The sequence below is a fragment of the Sitodiplosis mosellana genome, unplaced genomic scaffold, assembly GCF_009176505.1.
Source record: "Sitodiplosis mosellana isolate CC-2019 unplaced genomic scaffold, AAFC_SMos_1.0 Smas_scaffold_6197, whole genome shotgun sequence".
In the NCBI taxonomy this organism is placed as follows: domain Eukaryota; kingdom Metazoa; phylum Arthropoda; class Insecta; order Diptera; family Cecidomyiidae; genus Sitodiplosis; species Sitodiplosis mosellana.
In genome coordinates this window covers 5,827,064-5,854,337 of record NW_022601438.1, presented here as the reverse complement: position 1 = coordinate 5,854,337, position 27,274 = coordinate 5,827,064, and the positions used below count along the sequence as shown (strand labels likewise).

At 36.0% G+C, this 27,274-nt stretch overlaps 3 protein-coding genes across 7 annotated transcripts in view; 1 reads left to right on the top strand and 2 right to left on the bottom strand.

Moving 5' to 3' along the window:
• The window catches only part of LOC129577029 (V-type proton ATPase subunit C), a 30,814-nt gene extending 25,297 nt beyond the window's left edge, over positions 1-5,517 (bottom strand). The window contains exons 1-2 of one of the 4 annotated variants that reach the window (XM_055463397.1): positions 5,308-5,517; positions 774-1,110 (exon numbers count right to left, since the gene is read on the bottom strand). In XM_055463397.1, the coding sequence (XP_055319372.1) occupies positions 774-905 (132 nt within the window). In that variant the 5' untranslated portion in view covers positions 906-1,110; positions 5,308-5,517. Of the gene's footprint in view, positions 1-773; positions 1,111-4,756; positions 5,137-5,307 lie in introns of those variants that run through there. The other 3 variants (XM_055463395.1, XM_055463398.1, XM_055463396.1) reach the window with 3 other exon arrangements.
• A 339-nt stretch (positions 5,518-5,856) lies between these two features.
• On the top strand, positions 5,857-10,255 carry LOC129577117 (alpha-N-acetylgalactosaminidase). 2 transcript variants are annotated; one of them, XM_055463580.1, is made up of 10 exons: positions 5,857-5,955; positions 7,770-7,904; positions 8,055-8,113; positions 8,196-8,373; positions 8,843-9,112; positions 9,238-9,399; positions 9,486-9,698; positions 9,761-9,910; positions 9,973-10,051; positions 10,126-10,255. In XM_055463580.1, the coding sequence occupies exons 2-10, from the start codon at positions 7,791-7,793 to the stop codon at positions 10,158-10,160; spliced, it is 1,260 nt and encodes a 419-aa protein (XP_055319555.1). In that variant the 5' UTR covers positions 5,857-5,955; positions 7,770-7,790; the 3' UTR covers positions 10,161-10,255. The 2 variants fall into 2 exon arrangements, with proteins under 2 accessions (XP_055319555.1, XP_055319554.1); XM_055463579.1 differs by having other exon boundaries at positions 5,901-6,041.
• Positions 10,256-15,754: 5,499 nt separating this feature from the next.
• On the bottom strand, positions 15,755-20,985 carry LOC129577697 (hydroxymethylglutaryl-CoA synthase 1). The gene has a single exon (XM_055465190.1). It carries the CDS (start codon positions 17,836-17,838, stop codon positions 16,456-16,458), a length of 1,383 nt encoding a protein of 460 aa, XP_055321165.1. The 5' UTR covers positions 17,839-20,985; the 3' UTR covers positions 15,755-16,455.
• Positions 20,986-27,274: the final 6,289 nt, after the last annotated feature.

Here is a 27,274-nt window from a genome sequence, read left to right as displayed (position 1 = left end):
GTATGTGTGTGTTGTAGCTAATTTTGCCGCATTGTTGCTAATTTTCCGGGCTCTGTAATTTGAAACGAATAGGACGACGATGACGGCGACAACAACGACGACGACGATGAAAAATGGCGGTCAATCAACTGTATAATGCATTCAAGCAACCATTTCGCCGCGCCAATCCTCCCATATATACAATGATAATTTTCGCTTTCATTCCCAGAAAGTCAAGAGCCGATTGATTCGGCCGTTGGCGTGCGAACCGGGAATTCAATATCACAACAAACACAAACCCATTTCTCGGTTGAGAGATAACAAACGAGACAGTGGCAGAGGGTGATGATTGTGTGTGACCGCATTCGCTAAACATGGATATATGTACGATATTATATTTTACCCGATGCAAACTAAACGCAATCCAATCGGACGCAATTTCTCATTTACATAATTTAAAATCCAATTGCAGTAAAAATGCACACGGTTATTTCCACATTGGCTTGGACTTGCTAATTGGTATATACCAATTGTGCGCTCAATATACAAATGGATCATTCCAATGAAACGTGAAAAAAAAGAGTAAGAAATGGAGAAAAAAAAGAGAAATGAACGATGATCTATAACTATCATCCGATGGATGATGGTGCCTAGTATGACTGGCGACAAAAATGAAATGGCGACGCGATGATACCAATGCATATAAATGAAGTGGAACGAAATGAAATGAAAATTTAAAGAAAAAGAATGAGGCAATGCCGAACCCGAAAAAAACTGGAGAAAAAAACGCTTACCTTTAAATCCGGTATATGGAATTTGTAGTTGACGCACAGATTGTTCTGTTTGCTGGTTACGTTGTTCATGGTTTCCCATGTTTGTTGCATTGTTTTGTCACCGGGTGCAGATATCAACCAATATTCGGCCATTGTTACTTGATTTCTTCTTTCTCTTTCCTTGGCTGGTGATCTGTTCTATTGGCGGTTTACTTGCTTTTTCTATTAAATACTGATGCTGCTGCTGTTGCTGTCACAGAACTGTGTGTGTGTGTCGCGTGCGTGATAAGAATTGCTGCTTTGCGCTGGAATTTGGCTCGATTTCTGTGATTGAATTGATTGGCAAACACAATTACGCCTAAAAATAAAAGATATTCATAGATTCCTTTCCATAATAGAAAAAATCTACAATGAATCTCGGTTTGAACAGCACGCGTTGACTCATTCGTTGTATATTTTTCAACATTTTTTCTTCTTTTCTTCCTTTCTTCCTTTCTTTTCTGCTCGTTTAGCACATTGACTTTGTACTTTGAAAGTTCAAGTTTTCGGGATTTTTTGTCTCCTTTTTTTTCTATTCTTACTTCTTGTGTTGAACACAATTTTAAACGGAACACGATTTCAATTGCGGGTTTCAACCAAATAATTCTTCGATTTAGAGCGTTGACAGAGAGTGAGAACTAGGAGAGTGAGGACGGTCAAAGAGTTAATAGTTTACACCATTCGAGTGTAGAAATGGAATCGAACCGAGAACAGGAACAAATGATAATAGTAATAATAAGCACGTTGATCGAAAAATCGAATCGAGAACAAGAAAAATACACCACAAACGAAAATTACGGTCGAATATTAGAAATAAAATCACTGTACAACAATAACACATATTTTCACCAATTTATCACAATGATTTGAATTGATTTTCTTGGATAAAAGTCGGTCTGATTGGGAAATCGACCTTATCAGTTCCATGTTTTATGGTAAATTTAACTGAAAAACTATTTTGTTTTTCGATTACACGACTCCCACGAGTATACACACATTAAATCGACATTTTCCACATACACAGGAATGGAAAATGCTTATGACACACACGAAAACAAAAAGAAACAAAAACTTGGTTTCGGTTTAAATGAACACACGATTGAGAGTGAAAAAAAAAACAACAACCGAGAAAAAATCCCAGAAAATGAAACGAATCAAGTAAATGAACGGAGAAAAGAACAAAAAAAAAATCAAAACAATCGAATTTCGATGCGATTTCTAAATAATAATTATTTATGATCGGTTTTATTTTTCGAACGTGCGTTGTTTAGAGAGTATTCTTTTTCAGTTGGATCGTCGGGCAGAAATTTCGCGTTATCAATTTTGAAAAGAACAAAAAAAAAATTAGCAATTTTGTTCTTTTATTTTATTTTTTTATAGATGTTTTCAAATTGATTCGATGGCGAAGTGGTGAAAATCAAATAGGTTGTAAAATTGATTCGTTTTTATTATTTGTTTCGATTTGAAATCGAAAATGAATGTAGAGCGAGTGAGTAGAACACATTTGGTTCGAATAATATTCAACCGATGCGAATAACATCACACACTCGACTGAATCGACACGAAACCATGCGACTGTCGACAGTGTCGATGTTGCCACTGACTGTTGTTGTGTATGAATATGACTTGGCCCAATACCGTGCTTAATTCAATCCAGCTGGTTGGTTTGTTTCGAAAATTGGAGAGACTGTGGCGCTGGTGGTGCGGCAACGGCGGCGATGGTGTGGCCCAAAAGTCTGATACATGTAGTATGTTCGAATTGTATGTGTATCCATGTACATTGCGTGGCCGCTCTCATTTTCTTGCTCCCTCATTCACTGTCTCTCTTAGACTCTCGCTAGCCATGTCATCCCTTTCTCTGTATGCAACGACTATTCGTCTATGACAAACGGGAAAATGTACATGTAGAAAAGTGCGACTGCACGAAATAAGTTTTCCACGTGCGCGCTATTTCAACTCCAACAAACTAATAAAACAACACATCATCACACAATCGTATGCTATTTGTTTAACATTCATTCTAAGTGAAAAGGCTATCGATTGAATGGTGAATGAAGTGCGCTATGCTGTGTACTCGCACTCGCGTATTTGCGCTTGTATTATTCGATCGTCTTGAACGACCTAACAACAATAGCAACAACAATGGTACAACAGTACCAAAAAAACAGGAAATTCAATTCAGAGTTGAAATTGCGTGTGTTTTCAATCTTGTTACGAGCACAAGCAGCACAATGAACGGAAAATAAAAACAATGCGAGTGAAGAGAAAAGATTTGCAACGAAAAGTGCAATGATAACAAGTATTGGACAGGACGGTTATTAATCCTCATTGGTACGCATCATCCCCGATGGCTGTTGCCCGGTGAATGTGTGTGTGTGTGTGTGTGTGCGTGCGCGTATGACCGTTTCCGCTAATGTGTGCTTAGAAACTACACGTGGGATCTGTCGCTTCATTAACGAATTTGATTCTTGGTTAATATTCAAATCGAATCGAAGCAACGCATTCATGTGGAAAAATGAGATTCAAAATCAAGAATGCGGAAAAATACGTCACCGATTTCTGTGGTGTTTGCTCTTTTTTTTTCTTGATTACGTCTCGACGCAAAATAAAATCTATGATTCATTCACCAAGACCCTTGCGTGGGATTTTTGGAGTTTTTTGGTCGTTACTTTGTTTTATAGTTTCAGCGAAAATGGTAATGCGGACTAAATTACTAATCAAATGTTATGGCATAATTGTTTGTCATTGCGTTGCCTCCGAAAACACATTTATGTGTTACGATATCCTTTCTCACACAATTTCATAGATTGATTATGCCATGATTCAATGTTTGATCTAGTTGGTAATGGAGAAGCAGTGCCGACCACACACACACAAACGCACACATACACACACTGGAACCAAGAAGCGGGGTATAATCACATCTAGCTTGAAGCTTATAATTTTACCGCGTGACTTGCTTTCATAACAAAATAACATTCTATATTTTAATCGCTGTCAAAAGGTCGACGAAAAAAAATTGTTGAATTGGACGAGCGCGCCTCATCGAATCCCTTGAGGAGACTAATATAATTACAAAGGTCAAACTGCCTGCAAATACGGCGTACATTTCCATTGAAAACCGAAATCGTTCTATAATGTGACCGCCCAACCGACTTGAGTCAACCATCCAATGACTAATGCAGTTTTCAAACGTGCCCCGACCACAACAAACAAAATCTCTGAATTGAAAACGTCTGATGACGGGAGAAAAATCCAAAGTTTCACGTCTTTTTTCGGACAGTTTATAGAATCGTTTGAAATCTTCAATACTCATTTCCACCTGATGCCACAACTCGGTTGCTCCATTTCAAGAGCAAACCACCAACAGCATTTTAATTTTTAAATTACTTTTCGAATGGATGTTGGGCGCCTTCTTAAAACCACGTCTGAAATGTAAAATCCAAGTTTTAATTCGCATAAACTTTTGGCGGAGAAAGGTAAAAAAAGTTACATACCCCAAAAACGTTTCGAGCGCAAAATTCAGTTGAAAAACAAGAATTTCATGATAATTTGCAAAAGGAGATTTTTTATCTAGTTATTTAGAAAAAAAATATGCATATATTGACGGCAAACAATGTGAAAATAACATAGATGGGATTTTGGTGGTAAAATCGGGCATTTGAAACGGTTCGGTGCGATCGAAAAATCGGAAATCCAAATCAAAAAGCCAACACTGGATTGAAGTCAGCTGTTTTACTATTGGTCACATGACATTTGCAATGGTGAAAAATGATACTATGTTTTGGTACACCCAGCCGTGAATCTCGTGAATAGCATGTGGTTCGATTGAAATTTCACAGAATTTTGACGAAAAACTTTGTAATTTCCCTATGAAAATTGCATCAAAACAGTAATTTTTCCTGATTTTTGGTCAGTGACATCAATAATGTGAGTCTTGTGATTTACACTATAATATCACTCACACATTCGGTCTGTTGTTTCTTTTTTCAACGCTCTGTCTCGCTCTCATTCGGCTGAGACGAATTTCATCGATTTTGATTCGACAATTCTATTGCATTTTGCAAACACTGTAAACAAAATTCGATGTGGAAGAATTTTTTTTTGGCAAATTGTCCATTTTGTACGCAGGATCAAAAACCATTCAAACACAATATCATATATGAAAATTTCGTTTATGACATTTTTTTTCTTCTTTCTCTTCTCATCATTTCTTGTTTGATTCTAATCACAAGATTTTCGTTTTCATTTTATATCCATCCCTGTCTTGGCCATTGCACAGCCATTTAAACACGAAAGAGAACGATATACAAGACGACGAGCAGAAAAAAAAAATCTGTGTGCTGTCAAACAGAAATTCGTATATATTTTTTTTTCCTTCTACATTGATTCTATATGTCCCATGATTCAAATTAATCTTCTCTTTTTTTCCTTCCATTTACTCTTTTCACATAAAACACAAAACGGGCTGTTAACCAAAATGATTTTTTACGGTAACAATCAGAGGAATGCTTACGGTTTTTAAAGGTTGGATTTTTCGAGCAAAACACTGGCTTTTTTCGACGAGGAAAACTGATTGGAAATTACTCTCTCAGTTGTTGGTCTCCTGATTTGCACGAGAACGACAATTTACACATACAACGTATTCACACTAGTGGTATTGTTTTTTTTTTTCGCTCAATCCCAGTAAATTCACCATTTGTGTCACATGACATTTAATATCGATGTAGATTCAATGGTTTCAACCGATTTGACTGCAGACGGCGCTCGCAACCATACCATTCAGCAGTCAATATTCATTGAATTCAACGTTTTGGACAATTATCCAACGTAAATGCTTGGCTAAGGTCATTAAAATTCGTTGTAAAAACTGCCGTATTTATGAGTAAAAACATCATTATTTCAAACAAACTTTATTTTCAGTTAAATTTTTCCAAATTTTCTGCATATTCCAAACCAAATGAAATGCAAAGCATTTGTTATGGGCACATACAAGTTGAATAAAGCGAATTGAATATTTGATTGCATTCAATTGGCCTAAAAAGCAACAGATGGCGTTATCTATCAAATACATGTTGCTTGACCATTTCATTCAAACATTCAAAGTGACTTTTTGATCGGATTCCTTTTCTACAGAAAATATTCAATTGGTTATTGAAATAAGGTGATAGTTTGTGTTTTTTTTTTTGTAAATGAATGTTCAATTTTCAGAGTTAAATCACATGTCAAATGATAGATTGTTGCATTTTCGTGAATTTCTCCACAATAGAATATTCTATTGAAAGAGTTTCTTAAAAAAATTGTCAAGATATCATAGCAAGTGAATCGCGGCGAGTGTTTGACTAGCTGATTTTTGTAGTCGGTTGCGAGTAGAGTGGTGACCGAACGTTTGTTCGAGCTGCGAATCGCCGCTTGCGGTAGAACTCCACCTTAAAATATCGCATAAAAATGAGTATAGTTTTTTTCTATTCCGGAATTGAGTCTTAGCCGCAGGACAAGTAACATACGTAAACAATGCCGCTGACACTCGATTTTATGGAACACATATATCCATGCATTTGGTTTTGCAGTATTTTTTGTTGTTATTTCCAGTTTCGTATCGATTGGATACAAATAGAATTACATGCATATTCCCACCGTCATTCGTGGAAGACATAGGACACACAATGCGCTATACCGCTGAAGTTTGTAATATAATTCCGCACATGGTCACAGCCAAGACGCACGGTAACGTTACTGACGTTTTTCATATGCTCATAACTCTGCTATCATAATAGATAACAAGAAAGAGTAAAAGCATAAATTCTAGCTAATTATACTAAAATTCATTTAATACAAGGAACTCTACAGTCTGTGCACATGTTATGCTAAATATGTGCAAAAGAATAAGAAGGTGTTAAAAAAATGTATGAAAACTTTTAATTTTCTAAGTATTTTTCACACGCTTATATCTCTACAAAAACCAAAAAAATGTTCCATTTTATGATTCGGTTATTGTTGCCCCTTACTCGATCTACATTTTCTGTCTTCACTCTTCTGAACTATCTCTGATAGTGGCCATGTTATGAGCTCATTTGTATGTCAGTAACGTTATACCTCCGTGGACGTGACCACATACACACGCCAAAATGTTCATAAAACATCTCGTCGATAAAAAATAAAGAGACAAGACCAATTGACATAAGTTTTGATCAACTGGTTTCAAATCATTTAACTGTAAATTGATTCTTTTCTTTATCATGGAATCTATACAAATAGATAGCGAAACAAAATGGGCAATTTTCAGTTGATGAAAGATAATCAAAGTCAATTCAAATGATTGGATATATTGAGTGACTCCTTGAGTTCGTTGTGTGGTATATAGCCAATGACCAAAATCTTCATTGAAACTCGTTTGTCGAAGAGTAGAACAAGAAGAATGGAGAAAAAAAAACTGCGTTTGAATTTGTGTGCTATAAATGAGTGTGGTGAGCGTGCGTTAGGATTTTTTTAACGTCTTTAATGCCCAAAATCGAAGGAATTCGTATAAAATGCGATAAGTTCAACGAATTGACAATAACGAAAACCTGTCCCCATTTTTAACGTCATGTTGTAAATCAATTGGCCGATAAGAATATTGAGTGAACAATCGAGAATCGAGAATGAATGGAAAAAAAAATGATAAATTTACTAAAAAAGAAGTTCTAATCTAACTGAGTGGAAGAACTGCAACAATTTAACAGCGGCACTTTCACATTGTATGATAACCAGAATGTGCGTAAAATCAAAACAAAAATCTTGTGCGAAAAGGACAGACTGTTTACGAACGAGAAATGAGCAGAGACAGAATTCGCTCTTATAAAATGGGACTCGGCTTCGCAATGTTTATTTAATTACAACTAAACGGCGTCGTCGAAGGAACGGACGTGTGCAAGACTAGAGATAGACTGTGTGCGGTTTTTATCATTTTTTTCTTCTTCTTTTGTTTGTTTCTCCTAGTGCCAAGTGTATTTGTTATCGATGTGGTGTACTACGATCTATTTGAGTTTGACAATTATTTGCCTTCAGTACAATGCGTGCAATGTCAATGCTCTGGAAAATGGACTGGCATTGAAACCACCAATGGGATGGATGGTAATGATAAAATTTATGATAAGATTGCTGTCGAATAATTAAAATTGGTCGCATTTTTATTTGATTTATTGAAACAAGTGTCCCATAAAATTGAATATTTTTTATCGAATTTTGGAAGAAAAAAAACTATTTGATTTTTATTCAATGTAGTCTTGGCAGCGGTATCGATGTATCATCGACTGTGACACCTATCCATACGAATGCATCAGGTACTTTTATTTGCATCAATTTCGTTTTTTCCTGTGTTTCGTTGACAAACACGCATTTAAAATAATGTTTATGTGCACTTAGTGAATGGCTGTTCAAAAATGCCACCGATCACATTGTGGCCAATGGTTACAAGGAAGCTGGATACGAATATGTGATTATTGACGATTGCTGGATGGAAATGGAAAGAGATCCAGTTACCCAAGAACTTGTACCCGATCGAAAACGTTTTCCAAGTGGAATGAAAGCATTGGCCGATTATGTGAGTGTTTTTAATCTGTTTTTTTTCTTTCATTATTATTAAAAGAGATGGAAAAAGTTGAAAAGTTCTTTGAAAGAGAAAAGACAAAAGAGAATATTGAAATTGCTTGTTCTTAGGTAAAAAATAGAACTTTACATTTATAAAGAGAAAAAAAATCTTTTGTAAATGGAATTGGAAGAGATGTGAATTGTTTGAAAAGGGAATGATAGGAGAAGCAAAATTTGTGAGATGGAGAATAGAGGTGTCAATCGAACAAATTTCGAACAATTTTTTTTTCCGAATTTCGACCTGAATTTTTTTTTTCGAACGAACAAGTTTGAACAAATGTTCGTGTTCGAAATTTTTTTTTGTTCGAAATTGTTCGAAACGTACCCAAAAAAAATTTCATGCCGAAATTCGGAAAAAAGGAGAATAAAAAACTGTCTCTAAAATGAAATGGATTAAATGGAATAATTTGTTTTGAATTTAGGTTCATTCGAAAGGATTAAAATTCGGCATTTATGAGGATTATGGAACGCATACCTGTATGGGTTATCCGGGTGTTATCAATCACATGGAATTAGATGCACAAACTTTTGGCAAATGGGACGTTGATTATGTGAAATTAGATGGCTGTTATGCGGATATTATGGACATGAACAAAGGCTACCCGGAATTTGGAAGATTGTTAAATGAAACCGGTCGCCCCATGGTGTACAGTTGCTCGTGGCCCGTTTACCAAGAAGAAAAGGGTTTGATGGTATGAATACATTTACATCCGATTTTCCCTCCGTTGAATGATTTACTTCCATTTGTTATTGTATCTTCATTATTATCATACTAATTTCCAAACATACTAATGAGTACAAAAATCTTTCCGTTTAGCCAAACTACGAGGCTTTGAAGAAGCATTGCAATTTGTGGAGAAACTGGGATGATATTCAAGATTCATATGAATCACTCAATAAAATTACCGAATATTTCGCGGTGAATGCATCACGAATTCAACCAAATGCAGGACCTGGCCATTGGAACGACCCAGATATGGTAAACTTTGAATTTGAAAGTTTTAATTTAAAACAAATCGAATGAGAAAAAGTTGCTAAATGTCTTCTTTTTTTCCTCTCTCACAGTTGCTAATTGGAAACTATGGTTTGACAGTCGACCAAAGTAAATCGCAAATGGCGATTTGGGCCATATTAGCTGCGCCATTGCTAATGTCAACCGATTTGAAAAACATTCGCCCCGAATTCCGTGAAATTCTAATCAATCAAAACGTGATCGATGTGAATCAAGATGCGCTGGGCATACAAGGCTCTCGACTTCGTGTGGAGTGCAAAATTGAGGTATGCAAAAATGTCAATATTCCATGAAATCCAAAGTAAATCACTATTTGAACATCCTATAGACTTGGGTGCGTCCGATAAATCCAATCATCAACGGTGCACACTCGTATGCAGTTGCATGGGCTAGCAAGCGTGATGATGGCTCTCCATGCGTGTATAGTTCGAAATTGAAAGATCTGGGATTGACATATGATAAAGGCTATGAAGTGACTGTAAGTTGGTTATTTTACATAATTGATCGCCTATCGTTTACTAATTCCAATCACATACATAGGATTTGTTCGATGAAGATCATGATTTTGATCATATCTTCCGTACCAATACCAATATAACGGTTCGCGTAAATCCCTCAGGTGAAAGCTTGTGCGATTGTTTTTCATGATTTGAATATATAATTTACATGTCTTTTGTTTTCATTTTTGAACAGGTGTTCAATTCTACAAGTTCACACCAATCCAATAACTGGTCACAGCCAAACGGAATAACGGTTATTTCCATTCGAACATTTGTCCTCATAAATTTTAACAAATTATTCGCAAATAAACTTGTGAAAAGAACACTTCAGACTTTTGTTCCCATTAGATTATTTGTTTTTTTGTTGTTGCAAAGATGAAAGTAGTAAATCTTATCAACTTGAGATTGAATTTGACTTTCGTATAGGATATTTTAAGCAATTGTGTGCTACTTTCAAAAGGCGATAATTATTTGTTTGCAAATAAACCACTTGAACTCGGTCCCAACTCAAGATAAAACATTCATTTCCTCTGTTTGCGCGTTCTCTATATGCATTACTAGTGTCATCTATCGACAATGAAACGAACGAAAGTTGTTTATGAAAAGCTTTCGCAGAAGCACACAATAAACCGTCTGCTTTTTTTTGCAATCAATAACATTGAAAAATCCATTTCAAGTATAAAACGGTCTCTCGTATCGCATATTCGATGGGTCAGTTTTATTTATATGATTAATATTTTCAACCAAAAAACAACCAATCAATCAATTTTGTTACCATTTGCCGTAGACTTTTCGACTCTGCAATGTTATCATCAAATTATGAATGATCTATGAATGAACAAGCGGAGAGTTGACATTATCTATCAATTATCAGTGCAACATTCAAATGGAATTGCTGAATCTCTTTCACTCTTATCAAAAAAAAAAACGGCATAGGAAATTGCATCTGCTCACATACACACACATTTAGCCAAAGACGCGTACGTACAGCGTACACACTTTTGATTCAACAATCAATTGCAAAATCAACGAATACCACTCACGACTTTTAGTGCGAGTAGACAAAACATTTCCTTGAATCGGTTGAATATTAGCAAGAAGATAATCGAATCGCTATAATTCGTCACCTTTGGAACGTAATCGTAGACATCATTCTACTAAAGTGGTTATTTTGGTTACAAACAAGATTACAGTTTTTTTTTCGCCGCAGCAAACATTTGTGTTTTTTGTTTGTTTTGGCTTTGATTCAGAAAAAATAGAATTGGCCACTTTCTATTTGAGCGGTGCCATGTCCAATGATTGCAATCATGAACGAAATTTTTAGTTTATCAATTAGCAAGAGACACTCGAATTTTGAACAAATGACCAATTAATGACCATATTTCCATGATGACCAATAAAGCGGCAAGCCTCTCCGTAATAACGAACATGCATCCAGCAAAGCCGATTACGTTTTTATTTACAATGATTTGGTAATTGTTTGCTACTTACGCTTATCGTCGTTAAAATTTGGGAATTCCAAAAATGCATACCTGTTGAGTGAAGGCCACAATTTGACCTAAGCCAGTTGAAAAAAAACAATCGACATTGTTTTCATTTGCAATCAGTCGTTTATCCAATTTTATTTTCGGTCATTTGCCAAATGGAATTTTAAAAATTGATTGAGTAACATCAATAAATGTTCCATCTCTTCACCCGAAGACAACCCCGTCATGGATGTGAAACCGAAATTACTATTAAAAATTAAAGTAAATAGTTTTCTATTTGAATTGCAAAGAGAAGAAAAAAAAATTCTAAATTGAATGGACATGTCCAGCAAAGATCGCAAATTGATTGCCGGTCGAAGAATGAAATGTTTGTATGACATTTCTCAATACATTTCGCCACCCGAATGACCTACAAAGATACACAAAAAAACCTCGCATCTCTTTCTATTTATTGATACAATGGCATCGAGATTTCTGCTGCTAAAATTCTTTTCTTTTTTTTTGTAAGACTTCATTCGCACTGTGGTCATCTGTTTGTTAAGATATTTTTTTCCACTACGTTGTTCGATTTAAAATGTAAACAAAAACGTCCGCTTCGTTAGCTCACTATCACCAGTCATTCATGACGATCACTTTACTTACGAAATTCAAATGGAAAATAGCTCAATCACATGGAATTTGATTTGTGTGAACCTTTTCTTTTCACTGGCGCTGCATCTCATTTTCAGCACACGATACTTATCAACCAGATTCATTTTACAGGATTTTTTGTTGTTGAAATGTGTATTTCAATATGAAAAGAGCATGTTCTTTTTCTCATCTGTTGTGATGTTTTGGAGTAGCGAACACTCATTGAGAAATGTAACTAATAGCCGATGACGTCAAAAAGTATTCGAAAAAAACGAGCCATGTTCTTTCTTTCATTCAATCGCAATTTCGTTTGAAATTAAATGTGTTTGTGCTTCGCTTTGCAACTTTGTAAATAAATCGTTCGATGGGTTGGCTGTGTTTGTGTTGTCGATTGGCGATGAAGAACACTAATGCCGTAATAAAAAAAACCATCGAATGCGAATTACTTTCATGTGTGTTGGGTTTTCAAAAAAAATGAAATTCCATTTTTTTCTTCAAGTAATCAGTTTTTTTTTAGAAAAAAGACTTTCCATAAATTCAATGTGGAATAACTCATGCGAACTATTTCGATAAGAGTCGCATTTGAGTGCAACAAATGGACTTCGATAATTTTTGTTTTGTTCGTTTTGAAGTGGGGTGCTTCCGCGTGCATGTACAAAAACTAAAACTTTGAATTTCTTTTTGTTGCTTTTGTTGCTATTTGCTATAAAATTGATTATCGTAGAAACTTACCTAATGGTTTGGCCCATTGAAAAGCACGTAACACTACATATTTTTAACAACAGCGGGCCACAGGGAGAAAGAGAGAGAGAGAGAGAGAGAGAGAGAGAGAGAGAGGCAGAAACAATACAAACCTTACCACATTTCCTTCTTGTCTTGAATCATCGGCAAATGCATGTATTACAGTTCAAATATGTACTTGAATCTCGTCAAAGACCTCCCTAAATTGCGCGCGCGTCCACTCCTTAACCTTCAAACCGTGAAACCTATTTTCTAACGTTGTTCGTTATACCGGTGCCTGAGTGCCCATAATGCATTTTAAAGGGAAATGTCAGTTTTTTCTTGAATTTTTATTTTTAAATGTACTGCGATAAATGTAAATATTTCAGTATTTATTGATCGGAAAAGTATGAAAATCACTTTGAAATGTGATAAAAGTCATAAAAAATCGAAATATGAAAGACAACAGCAAGTTTTTTTGAATTTTTTTTTTTAATAAAGTGGAGATTGCAATGTTGATCTCTTCACAAAAATGAAGGCAAAAACGTTTACATACAAATTCCACTATGGCCGATTTTGACGTCAAAAATTGAGATTTTGAACGGCAGGTTGGATCAAAAAGTTATGTATATTTATTTGTTTATTTATTACGAAGCCTACATTTATGCCAATATGTGTTCCCAGCAAGCTGAGGACATGCTGGTCAGAGACCCAATACGGCATTAATTCCGCCCATGGTGCGTCTTTTGCGAAGAGAATGCAGTCAGAGAATATATCATTAGGAAGGTCTTGAAAATTAGATTCCATTTTTGATATAAAACTTCAAAATAGGCCGGCATTTGGCCAATATTTGATCGTTGGAATTTTTTGGCCAAAATTGATAAAATGGCCATATTTTGATAAAATGATGATCGATTTTGATGTTTTATAGCTCAAATTACATGTACTTTTCAAGATCTTTCCAGCGATGCATATTTCATAGTTCCCACATTAAATTTTATATACGCAATTTGTCGAAAAATGTATATGGGCACTCAGGCACCCATTTCACGTATAGGGCATCACACATGTTTACGCGCATATGTGGTAAGCTAGTGCGCGTATGTGGGTATGTCAAACTAATTTTTGTAGCCAAATGTTCAACGAATCGAACCATAGTTATTTCATTAATTTATGATAAGAAATAATTAAGTTTTAAACATTCAAAGTTGGTTTTGGGCACACAGTGCCCATTTCACGGTTTGAAGGTTAAAACGGTGAAATGTGCGAAAAATGCGCATCAAAAACACGAAAAACGAAACCGAAGAAGAAAAAGAAAGACGAATTCATGCAAACAGATCTGGTTTATTTCATCTCTATTCCACTTTATTCGTATATGTAATTGAGTTCGATCGTACAATTGTCAATTCTATTAAAAATAACATCATTTAATCGCCTCTCCTATGATTTGTGTTGCTTTTCTGTTTTTTTTCTTCTTGTTCGTTTTTCGTCTATGACTTTAATAGCTAGCAGTGAAAAATATTGCATCTCAATTAAACCTTGTTCCATTTGATTGTAGGGATTTTTTTTTCTCGCTAAATTGTTTTTCATTCTTGTACGCGTATTGTGTACCGTACACATATCCGGTAATGTTCGCTAATGAGTGGCTGGTAATTATTGTCACGATTTGAATGGAAATCGATGTCAAGTGTCATTAACTCTATTGATTTTTATTTGCAAATATCGATTGAATTGTATTTAGACGTAATAGCGATCATATTTATCGTCGAATAATCTAGATCTTATGAGCAATATCAACATTTTTATCCAGTGTCGATATTCAAGAAAGTACAGATAAACCTTAGCACTAGCAATCTGTGCCATTTTTCATGAGGCGTCTCCACTCGCATTGAGTTTGTATTGTGAATGTTAAGGTGCATGCAACGCCCTTCAATGTAAAAAACAATACAAGTGGAGATGATACACGAGATTTATCTGTACTTTCAACAAAATAAAATAAAATTTCTCATTGAACTGTATGCGTATTTTTTGTTCTATCTTTTTCAGTGTTTTCGTATCTCAATTGACAACAATCTCTGACATATAATTGTAGCTTCTTCCGTTTCGACAAAAAATAGATTAATAATTCCATAGTAAGTTTTGGCTTGACGACTTGAATACAATTCACGCTTAAATATCCTTCTTTTCGTTAACAAAATACAGAGAAGAAGAAAACATCGCTCAAATTAACAACAAAAATATATATTACCATAAGATTACAAACTCGGTTTAATTCGAAAGGTGTGAAAGAATGTAAGAAGAGAGGCAAAAAAAAACCATTCAACATAACGTGGATTTAGAAAAGAACTAGGGGAATATCACGCTCCTGAATCTTGTGAGGTATTTGAGATATTTGAAATAAACATCAATTGTATGACATATTTTCGAATATTTCGAATAAATAAATCAGATTTTTGTGGATTTTGGAGATATTTGAGATTTCTTGCATTAAATCCAAATAAATACATTTAAATATCATTCATAATCACAAAAATCCACAATATTCCGCCGTATTCACAAATATCCACCATATTTCATACGACAGATTCTTAGAGATAAATTGGATTCTTTTGAAATATTTGAAATAATTTAAGCGTGATATTCCCCTAGGAAAAGAACAGAGAGAGTGAGTGAGAGAGAAAGTGAGAATATGTACGTTTGAAGCTCATTAACTGACGAAGAATGTGTATTTCTTTCGCTCTGTGTGTGTGTGTGTGAATGTGTGAATAATATGACTAAGGAGTGGTCATCGCTTTCAGATCCAAATTGATTTCTATCTCTTTTGCATTCATTCAACAAATATATATTTTTTTCGGGTGGATTGGTGCCATGTGATTTGTGTGTCCATTTCCAAACAGATGAGAGATAGAGAGAGAGAGAGAATAAATCCAAATTTCCGTCACAATCGTTTCCATTCGATAAATAATTTCAAATCGGTTTTAACTATTTGATTTTACATATCTATTTATTCATTTATCAGGTATAAATGTGTGTTTTTTTTTCATTTTGAAATCTGCCACGAGCTTTTGATATATTTTTTTTTCTATTTTTCCCTTTCGATTTTTGAAATATGCTGCTTCTCAGAAGATCAACGTATTCTCTTCGATTTACAATATTTACTCTCTATTTGTCTTTTATTTCTTCGTTTTGATTTCTCAAACTTATACATTTAAACTGAAACGCATCATACTCAAAGCGTGTGGTTGTGTACAAAAAGTGTATATCTAAAAAAGCAATATGACAAACTCGATTCGAATTGATTGAAATGTATACATTCACTTTGTCAGTTGTTGCTGCTTCATTTTCTACATCGATTCGGTACAAGCTAAATATTAATTTATACTTTTGTTTAAACAAAAAAAAAACTCAAATAATTTGAATTAAATAAATGTGTATGTGATCCCTCGTCTTATAATGCTCAGTGTATCGATTGAATAATATTTTGAAAAATACAGAGAATTTTATTTCATTGTTTTCAAGTCCGGCTGTTTGTTTCTTTTTTCTTCAACAGAAATAATGGTTGAATATTATGAAATAACAAAATGAAATAGAGGCAATTGAGACAGAGTGTGTGTATGTGATAGAAAGAGGGAGAGATACAAACATAAATGGATATTGAGTATAACAAAGTATAATAATAATGATAATTACAGATCGGTTGGTACACGTTCATAGACACGTCGATGCATTTCATCAACCGATTGGAGGTAGAATGTTCCCGGGAATAGAACGTCAATACGGCCGCTGGGTACATATGGTGCGGCATGGTTATTGTGCTCACGAATCTCCATCAAACGCGTAAAATCTTCGGGTAATAGCTTTTGTCGTTGCTCCAGCAATGGCTTTATGTGGGCCAATTTATCGGTGACCGTACGCAATTGGCTTTCATTATCACTTAACGTTATCGAATAGAATGATGATGCCAAACCCGAACCGTATGAAAATAAGGCAACATTTTTGCCAGCCAATTCACTGGCATCGCCACTAATCAAATATGAAACGAGGCCCGAGTACACGGACGGCGTATACATATTACCAACTTGATTGGCCAGCAACAGTGATGGTTTTGTTTTGGCGTCAAATACTTCTTTGTAGTGGGTCATAAAGGCTTTTTCCACATCACGATCAAAGTATGTGTCTTCCAATTTGAGTTCGTCGAAACGTTCAAAGCCCGGATACAGTGTGTCACGTTTGGCTGGCGATGTTTGTAAAAAGTCATTGAAACCCAAACGTGCCAATGACTTTTGTACGAGCTTACAGAATGGCGTATGGAATAGAATTGCATCGAATGAATTCAATGAAATGCCAGTTGGTGCATTTGGATGCAGTTTATCGTACTTTTCGCGATACAATTGATAGCATTTGTCGAGTGCGCTTAAGTAGCATTTGATCGATAATGTTCCATCGACCGTTGGATACTCGGAGCTCAAATCGGGTTTGTAGAAATCATACGCGTGTTTCATGTAGGATGCACGAAGTCCACGATCGAAAACAATTGGTGCATTTGGACCGATGAGCATGGCAACAGCTCCAGCACCGCCCGTTGGTCGAGCCGAACCTTTGGCATAAACAGCAATGTCACCGCATACAACCAATGCCAAACGACCATCCCAACTGCTCGATTCAATCCAATTGATGGCGTTGAACAGAGCGGCTGTGCCACCATAGCATGCATTTGTCGTATCAATACCCTCCAAATCGGTCACACCATGCGGCTCAAACAATTGCATCAACACGGATTTTACACTTTTTGATTTGTCGATGATCGTTTCGGTACCAACTTCCAGGCGACCGATTTGTGCATGCGCAACATTATTACGTTCCAACAATTTGCTCACCACGGTCAAACACAACGAATTGATATCCTCACGATCCGAACAGAAACCCATACGACTTTGTCCCAATCCAATCGTATATTTGCCACTTGACACACCGTCAAACATTTCCAATTCCGTTTGATCGACGAATTGCGATGGGAAAATCAGCTCAATCGCCAAAATTCCAACTTTTTCCGGCCACTTTGACATCATGTTTATGTTTTTTTTTGATCTTCTGTATGTTACACTCCAATTCCACTTAGAAACAACGATGACAGCAAAAAAAATGCGATTTAATTTGAATAGCGATATTTGCAAAAATGTGGCTACGAGAGTTCAGATCACCCAATTAGTTAATGTTCACGCTACTTGTGTACTGAAACTATATCCAACAAGCGGCAGCAGCAACGTTGTTATTGATAATGACGATGATACAACGAAATTGTGACTAAACGTTTTTCTCCTTCTGATTATCACCGTTGGCGTATATGTGTGTGTGTGTGTGTTTAAGTCAGCGACCGTCTCATTAACACACAAAAAAACGAGTTTTATTTTTTTGATTTTGTGTGTAAATTTCACGTTTTTCATATATACATATGAAAAGAAACAACGAAAAAAAATAACTTTCACCTTTGCCTTTGAAACTTTCTATTTACGTGGTGCAACCAACGGATAAGTGTGTATTGTTCACTCGTGAATACTTTGCACACACAAAAATAAATATAAATCAATTGAAAAAAAAAATGAAAAATGTTTGTATAATCGCGTGTGTTGATTTTCTGTTGTTGTTGTTGTTCGTAGGTATACTTTGAATGCTCACACAAGACAACACTCAATCCAAACGAAGAGAGGTTTTTTTTTCTGAAATAGTTCGTTCGTTGCGCTGCTGTTTTACCGCTGCTACTGATTGCTGCTGTAGTTTTGCGCTACTGCGACTACTGCTTTCTGTTGGCTGGCAAGCTGGCTGGCTGGCTGACTGTGTGTTTAGATTGCACGCAATCAACACGAATCGATTGAATGATTTGTTGATTATTATCCACTTGAAGATAATTCAAAGCGTCTCTTCTGTCGGTCCCACACACAATGTGTTTTTCTTCTTCTTTCGCTGCTGCACAACGTGTGTGTGTGTGTGTGTGTGTGTCTGTTTTTTGTCCAAAAACTGATTTGTAACTGATTTTCAGTTAACGCACTTTTCAAACTGAATTTCCAGCAACGACTACGACTTGCAAATAAATCAACACCGCGTTTTAACTTTCTCGTTGAAACATGAAAATATGTGAGAATGTGACTGATAATGTGTTATGTGTTGTGTCTCAGTTCACTTAGGCTTACTCCCCGAAAAAAAAACAAACAGCACAAGTGCCAAATTACGAAATGGAATAATTAAATTAGACGATTGTGTATGATTGTATGTAGTTGTTTTGCACACGCACACCAATTCACCAATGTCATTAAAATAGCGCAATATGAATTGAGTTCGTTTTCTTTCTTTCTCCCTCTTTCTCCGAATGTAATGCAGGAAAAACGGGGAATGAGTTGTTGTAACTGACAGAAAAACAGGCGTGCATTCAGTTGTAAAATGTTCAATAGGCGTTGAATGGTTTTTGTTGTTGTTGTTCGGTTGATGTGTGTATTTGTTACCGAAAAAAAACTTTTCGAAATTCGATAGCTCACACTATAAAAATATGCAAACGATTCCAAAATCAGTACAGTAAAAGTCAATCACGACGCGTGTGTGTCACTGTCCGTCTCTGTGTGTGTGTGTGTTGTGAGAGAGAGAGAGAGAGAAAGAGTGAGATGGAGCAAAGAAGAAGAAATGCGATTTTGTAATGATCCGAACACGTTCAAGTAATATTTCTTACTGATCTCTTGAATCGTGTTTCAATCACCGTGAACTACTTTTAATTCAACGAACAAAAAAAAAATTTCTTTCGGACTTTTTTTCTTCTCTTCTTCTTCTTATGTTAACCACTTCGACGTGTGCTCTTGCAGTGTGTGGCCTGCCTCGACTGTATGTGCCTTCTTTTTTCTTCTCGTCTCTCATTCACATTATACTCGCGGTGTACGTTTCAAGTGTTGTTCGTCTTCTATTTCGTTTCACTCACACTCACTTTTTCTATTTCTCTGTTTCTGTTTGTATTCTCTGGTTGCTTCTTCTTCTTCTTTTTCTCTTCTCTCGTGTCTTTGACTGTCCGATTATTACTCAAATATTTACACACGAAACCGCACCACCGATGGATTTTTTTTTCTTCTTTTCTTCAAATAAAGAGAAATAAAATCGACACAAAACAGTCAATCGTCGTTTTCTCGCCTAAACGAGAAATCCACTGACAAAACTTCCGATCACAATAACTCTATAGAAATGCCGAGCAACAACGATGACGAAAAAAGGAACGACGTTGATAACATGATATTCATTTGGTGATTTGCATAACCGCTACCGCCGAGAGTGGGCCTCGTTTCAATTTCACTGATCATCTTCTATTGATTTTCATTTCATTTCGCTTCCGCTGCTTTCGGTCTCTCTTTTGTTCATGTCACACACTTTTTCGGGTTTTTTTTTTTCTTTATTTCTCTCGTGGTATTTTTGGTTTTTGTTTTGGGTCAGCGACGATATATTGATTGATCAAACGTACGATAACTGGTAGCGGTATTTCGTTTCCGCGATCGCCACTATTTTCTTTTTCCTTCTTTCTCTTACTTGATTCAATTCAAAAAACGAGCAACGACAACAACAACATGAAATGTCCACATACTACACTCGGTCGACGAAAAAAACGAGTTTCTTTTTCAGTCGATATTCGTTTGTTGTCAACCACGTACACATTCACGCAATTCACAAGCAATTTGCCGATTTAGATTTTGCTTTTTTCGTTTCGTCTTCTTCTCCTTCTTCGTTTTGCTTTAAGTCTGTCGCCAAAAACATGTGATTGTGTTGCGTTCAGTCGGCTTTCTGATGTACGATTCGATGGAATTTGATAGATAAAAGTTCGCGGCCGATGTGCGAAATTCAAATCATCACAGCGCACTACTTGGACTTTTTTTTTCGTTTGACGTATGTGAATGATTCGGTTAGGTCGGTCACCACATTGAGTCACTCCGTTTTACTTGGTATTATATTTACAACAATTACAACATTTGCTTATGTGTTGTTGCGATTACATGTTCCAATTTCGGATCACACAAACCATGTGAATCGCACCAATATTGACAGCTGGCCGACCACATTCACCGTGTCCAATACACCGCAACAATTCTAATTTCACTATTGAAATTCTTATTGTTAAAAAAATGGCATTTGGACATTATTACTGTTATTACACGGGCACAGGAACCATCCAAATGTCAAAATCATATACACAATTCATTGATGAAAAAAACTGTTATACAGAGATACACGTGACTGGTGACATTTGGCCGTGCGAGTGATGCCATCTAGTGAAAATGGCCGATAAAAACTCTTCGAATAAATATCCAATTGGTTATTTAGAAGGTAAAATTCAGTTTAACATTCACATCTATTGCACATATTCAACGTTTAACGTGCTCGCGATGAATATAAACACATACAAAAAGCATTATCTGTGAACCGCAGAATGACCACCATGAAAAAGGTCTGCATGCAACAGATCTGTAAAAAAATTGCGAGATTATTTTTATTTTCAATTTACGCATGTGATATATAAATGATGAATAAAATGCTTTTGGTTTGTGTTTTAAACTATGGAAATGATTGAGCGGTTACGCTTGTTGCACACACACGAGATGCGCTTTGCCAAAACCATAAAATTTCATCATGGGCAGATGGTGAATAATTGAATTTTCCTTTGAAACGACCGCCACGAATAACACGCTCACAATTTCTGCATAGAGAAAGAGAGATATTGAAATCGCGCAATAAGCGATGACGGCCGCAGAAAATTTAGCTTATTAACATTTTTCAATTAAACAAGACCGATGTGAAAAAATTCAATGTATATGTGTGCGGATTCACGCCACATACATGAATATTTTCAAATATTCTGGGCTATGTGAAACCGGAGAGTATTCCTTTTGTCCCAAAAACTACAAAATTGAATTTTAATTTAATTATATGTTTTACATTATTTGTGTGAATACTCTTCAATCAATCGGATTATTAACGGTATCGAGAGAAATAGAGAGAGAGAGAGAGAGAGAGAGAGTTAGAGAGCTAACGCTCTCCGCTTCGAAGTATCGGCACACAACCCCAATTTTCCCCAATTAAATCAACTTTTTGGCATGAAATCGAATTGAAATAGAATTTTATTACGAGTGCGGCGTCAATTGGTTTTCATCAATCGCCTCGATGTGCGATAAATTTGCACTGAGGGAATGAAAAATTCCCAAATAAATTCAGCATGAGTGTATTCATAGTTTGAATCATAGAGCTGATTGATTGTGCACAAAGTTGATTACTGATTTGGAAAATCCACACACAAACCATTCATTATTAAATTGATGCAGCTAATCTCTTTGAATCAACACTCTCACCCCCAATTTATTTAATAAAATATTGAGCATTCCATTGGTTAAAACTCAATTCAACTGTGGCGTTTTTCGACACACGGTGTGACGCATAACTTTGGAAGTCGATAAAAAAAAATTATCTCCATATGTTTTATCTATCGCGTTTTATTTGTCGGTAGATACATTGGAAATGGCTGAAACATCTCCCTTCACAATCATTTCACAATGAGAGCCAATCCGGAATGGTATTTGAGGATTGATTGTGAATTGTAAATATACGGCAAACCCCACTGTAAATGGAAATCGTCTAGACGTTGTGTTTTTTTTTCGTTTTCAATTTATCATCGGCGGAAAGAAACAATTTGACTCATTGATGTGATTATTCGTTAAATATTTGAAGCTTTCACTCCTCGTGGATTTTTTTTTCGTTGATACCCATTTTTCGGTGGAAAAATGTATTGCTACGGTTGGGTTTTTGATGAATATTGTGTCGAGGAATGTTAAAATGGTGTAAAATTCGACTTGTCACACTCGGAAATGACAAAAGTTGCATTTTTTCATCTCCACATCAACAGTATGGGCTTGCAGTTCAGATTCTCTTACTTGCAATGATAAAATTTGCAAAGAGCACAAATATTCCGACGTAAAACCATAATTCACTAGCAGTTGCTGTGAGAATTGTGGCTCAGAATGATAGTGAGACAGATTGTAGAGAGGGAATGAAAGAGAATAAAAGAGACCAAGAGAGACGGAGAGAGTGTGAGATAGAGAACGATAACGGGAAAAATCAAGTGCGAGCTGCTTCAAGAGAAAGCCGATTAAAATGGAGTTGAGTGAGTCTGATAAAGGCGAATGGAATAGAAATCAATGTCAAAACTGAAAACCGAATTACTGGGACTTTTCCTTAGAATCTGCATCAAAAATGATTTTTATTATTGATATTGTTAGTGTTGTGGGTATGGGTTCCAGTTGGCATTCGTTCGGATACTCATTCTCTCTATCTCTATATCCTTCGCCAATGGTGCAGGTGCACAATATTTGCCAAGCCATTTCGTTTACGTTTTCTTTCGCTTGGGATTATGGCATTGTGTGATGATGACAAATAAATCATGGCAAAATATGGCGCATAAACACACACACACACACACACACACACATACAGAGGGAGTGTGTATGTTCTGAGTTGGAGATGGATAGAGAAAGAGCGAATGAATTTTTCCATTGGCTTTATGTTATTGTGCTTGTCCTCTCTCATTCTCTCTTTTTCTCTTCCCCTCTGATACCCTCTCAACCTCCTTGATCTCTTCGAATTAATGTACTCTACCTTCTTCTTCTGGTCGTGCTGTTGGTGTTGTTTTTTTTGTTGCTCGGCTTGTGCAAAGAAGAACATCTGACAATTGTTCGGGGGGGGAAGAACGCATCTGGGCGATGAAATGACAACATTGAATTCGGTTAGCAGTTGGAACCGAGCAGCACAGACATGCCAATGAAACACAACGTCTTCCGTGCAACAGCAGCAGCATCCTCTTGTTGTATAATTGAATTTAATTCACTTGTTTATTGTTGTGAGACTCGGTTTCGTTTTTCACCCGTTCAACGATTTCTAGTCACACATCCTGATTTACATGCACATCAGCAGTAGCACACACATACACGCTCCTCGGAGCACAATGGGGGAATTTGAATCTTTCAACCTTATCATAACTAATTGCAGCGAATAAATCAATGTGCATTGAATGAGTGCAACAGAATACCGATTTTACATCTCAAACTCCTTTTCTGAGCGAGAGAGAGAGAGAGAGATAGGGTGGGTATCCTCTCGGTGCACTATTTCGTTGAAAAAATTCTCACTTAAAAGCAAAAAACCGGAACCATATAAAAGTTTCATCGGTAATAAGTTAACGCGATTACGTCTCATGATGAGTGGAAATGCTCACTGATGCCCCATCCATTCATTAACTGCATTAGTGTGAAGCGTGTCATAGAATCATTATAAAATATGAAATGACAATGTTTAATCAAGAAAGAATGTAACCAAATTCCACCGCCAATTCGATGTAACTTTTCGGAAATTTCCAAACCACAAACACATTCAACTTTAATTACTAGTAATTATCACGGCGCTTCCATTGTAAAAGTTGCCGAAAAAATACCCGATGGATGCGACAATTTGAATGGAAACTATGATTACAGGTAGACAGAAATTAGCTGTTGCAACTTATTCCTTCTATGTTTTCTCATACATTTATATTAATCCGATTTTGTGCAGAACATTGTTCAGCACACTCAAACAGAGTATATGCATTTGCCGGTGCAGAGGTAAGTCGAATTTAAGCTCACACAAAGTTGAATGCAAAACTGAATTGCAGAAAACGGTATAAATTCCTGGAAACACTCCGTATACTACTAATTCAACGGCATTAAAAGACGAACACAACAAATAACACGCACTCATACACACCAATAAATTGGTGATGAACAACTTTTTGTCGCAATAATACGTTTTGTACACACATAAATGTTGCATATCGTTTTTCTGTTGTCGTTCTCACAATCTGTAACTCATTTTGCATTGATTTTCGACTTTTCAATCGTCGCATTTCGTCGACTTGATTCATCCTCAATATTCCATATCCAGGCACTTGCACTCTGAAGGGATCACGGAATGTGGACAATTTATACAATACACACACGAACATACATATCTGTTTCTCGCAAAACATTCTGTTGTGCGACAATTACATTTCGGATCGAAATAATACAAATAAACTTTGACTGAAAATAACAAATATTCGCAATTTTCCAAACATTGCTCACCAGTTTACAACGCGAAAATGAACAATCTGAAGCGTACACATAAGCGCGCCCAATCGTTGAATCATAAATTGGAAATTATTTTGTCAATTTTATCGTGTTGATAAATTCATGGTGTGTTCGCTTGTTCGCTCGCTCGCCGTGACGGATGAGTCAATTCGAAACTATTCGAAGTCGAATCACATTTATCCATCCATTTTTAAAATCAACCCAAGTATCATACGATATTTTGTCGTTCAAACATGCACAACTTGTTGGTGTATACTGTGTGTGTGTGTGTGTGTAATAAACGCGATATTTTTTCTGGTAAATAAATAAATTCGAGCATTTTCTTCAAAAATCCATTTGTATTAATGCATCCAGTACATTCCCGTTTGTCGCGATGAAAGCTTTTCGTTTTACCATTATATGAAGAAATGACTTGTTTTTTTATATCAAAAAAATATTTCAATTATTTTCGCACAAATTTTGAATTTTCCACGAAATTCCATAAAGTTGGCACCATTCGAAGGCATTAAATGCTTTGCATTTCTAAAGCAACCAATTCAAATCGCCGAATATATTCCGATCATTGTTTTTCGTTGGAAAATCAAATCATCGTCGAGAAATTCGAGTGCATGCTTAGAGCTTAGCTTATGATTTGGAGTGTGGCTTTTCATTTCGAATTGAACAAATCTTGCCTCCCTCCACAAAGAAAAAACTAGCGAATAAAACTTGAACTCTATTTTTTGTATACATTTGAATTCGAATTTCAGTTGGTATTTTATTTGTTTTGGCATTTTTTTGTGAACCATTTTTCGATTCATTCACGGCCATAAAAATTGAAAACTTTTGTCGAAAACATTGTCTGAACTGGCTGAACAAAATCGAATGGAATAATATTTTCAGCAAATTCTGTAACCGAAATCAATATGCAAATGAAAAATGCAAAAAATTAATTGGCTCATCGGCTGTGGAACTTCAACGCCTGAGGATATAAAAAGAAGCGAGTGTTGTGTCATCAGCACAAAGTGGTTCATTTGAATAAATCGAATACAAATGATACATATTTATTGCAGCAAATAGCGATACAAAAACACTCGGTTACCTTCTTCTTCTTCATAATAATCAATCTTCCCGAACATGATGAAGACCGCAGCTACTACTGAAATCGACGCCGGAAAATCAACGAATAATTTACTGTTGCAATAAAAAAAAAAAGACGAGCATTTATTTTCACTGAAATTTCTTATTATTGATTAGGGGATCAAAAAAGACGAAACAACAGCAGCGCAGCAAAAAAGGAGCAACCGAAAAACAAAAATAAAAATGAACGTGCTGCCTACGTCGCATTCTGTGTTCGTTAATGTGGTGTCATTTAATAGCAATTTTGAACATAAATTATGATTATACACGACAATGCTTATTATGTGCAACTATGCTCTCTTGCTGTGTGTTGATATACTTGCGGAATGGCACGAGTGCCAGAGTGAGGAAGGAGAATGTGCATGCGTGTATGCGAGTGCCGAAATAAATTTATGGGCAAAAATAAATAAAACCAAAATATTCGATGAAAAACCACACTTGCCAATACTCTGCCTTCATCGACGGCAATGTGTACTGGTGCCAAAACAAAATCAAACAGAAAACCGTTGTAAAGCACCCGGAAAAAAAAACTTAAAATTGTTTGGAGTATCGAATTTGGTTGTTGATGTTTTTGTTTGTCATTTTCGTCGGTTGATCAGTTTGTATTCCTTTTGTGTGTACCGGAAGTACGATGTGATTTTTTTTGTGCTGTGCTTTCACCATATTCGATGCATGTTAACACTACATGTGTGTTAGAATAACAATAACAAGTGGGTGTGTTAGAATAAATATATCGAAATACACGGCATGACAAAAATTTTGGTTTCTGTCAATTGCAAGGAAATGTTTCGACAGCATGCCAACTAACGCATTGCCCAGCTCAGAACACAGCGAAAGAGACAAATGAAAATTAAAGCAACGACACACTTTGGCTCACTTACTCTCTCACACACACACACACGTCCACAAAATCAGTTCAAATAAAAAGGCAAAACATTAAATTGCCGACACAACGGTGAAAATCCATGAATGAATCAAAACGACCGAACGACTGAACGTGTGGAAAAGCATATGATTTGTTTCTTGTTGATAAACGTATCTCGCGCGCGCAAATATTCAAAAGCCGTTTGTAGGCACCAGCACACCACGAGAGACAGACAAATTGAGCGAGTGAACGAGAACGGGAGTGGGAGTGAGCAAGAGTGGGATAGAATGAGAACAAGCAACAGAGCGACTGATTTGTAAAAGCAACGGCGGGCATGTGTTTGCAAGCGATGAAAAA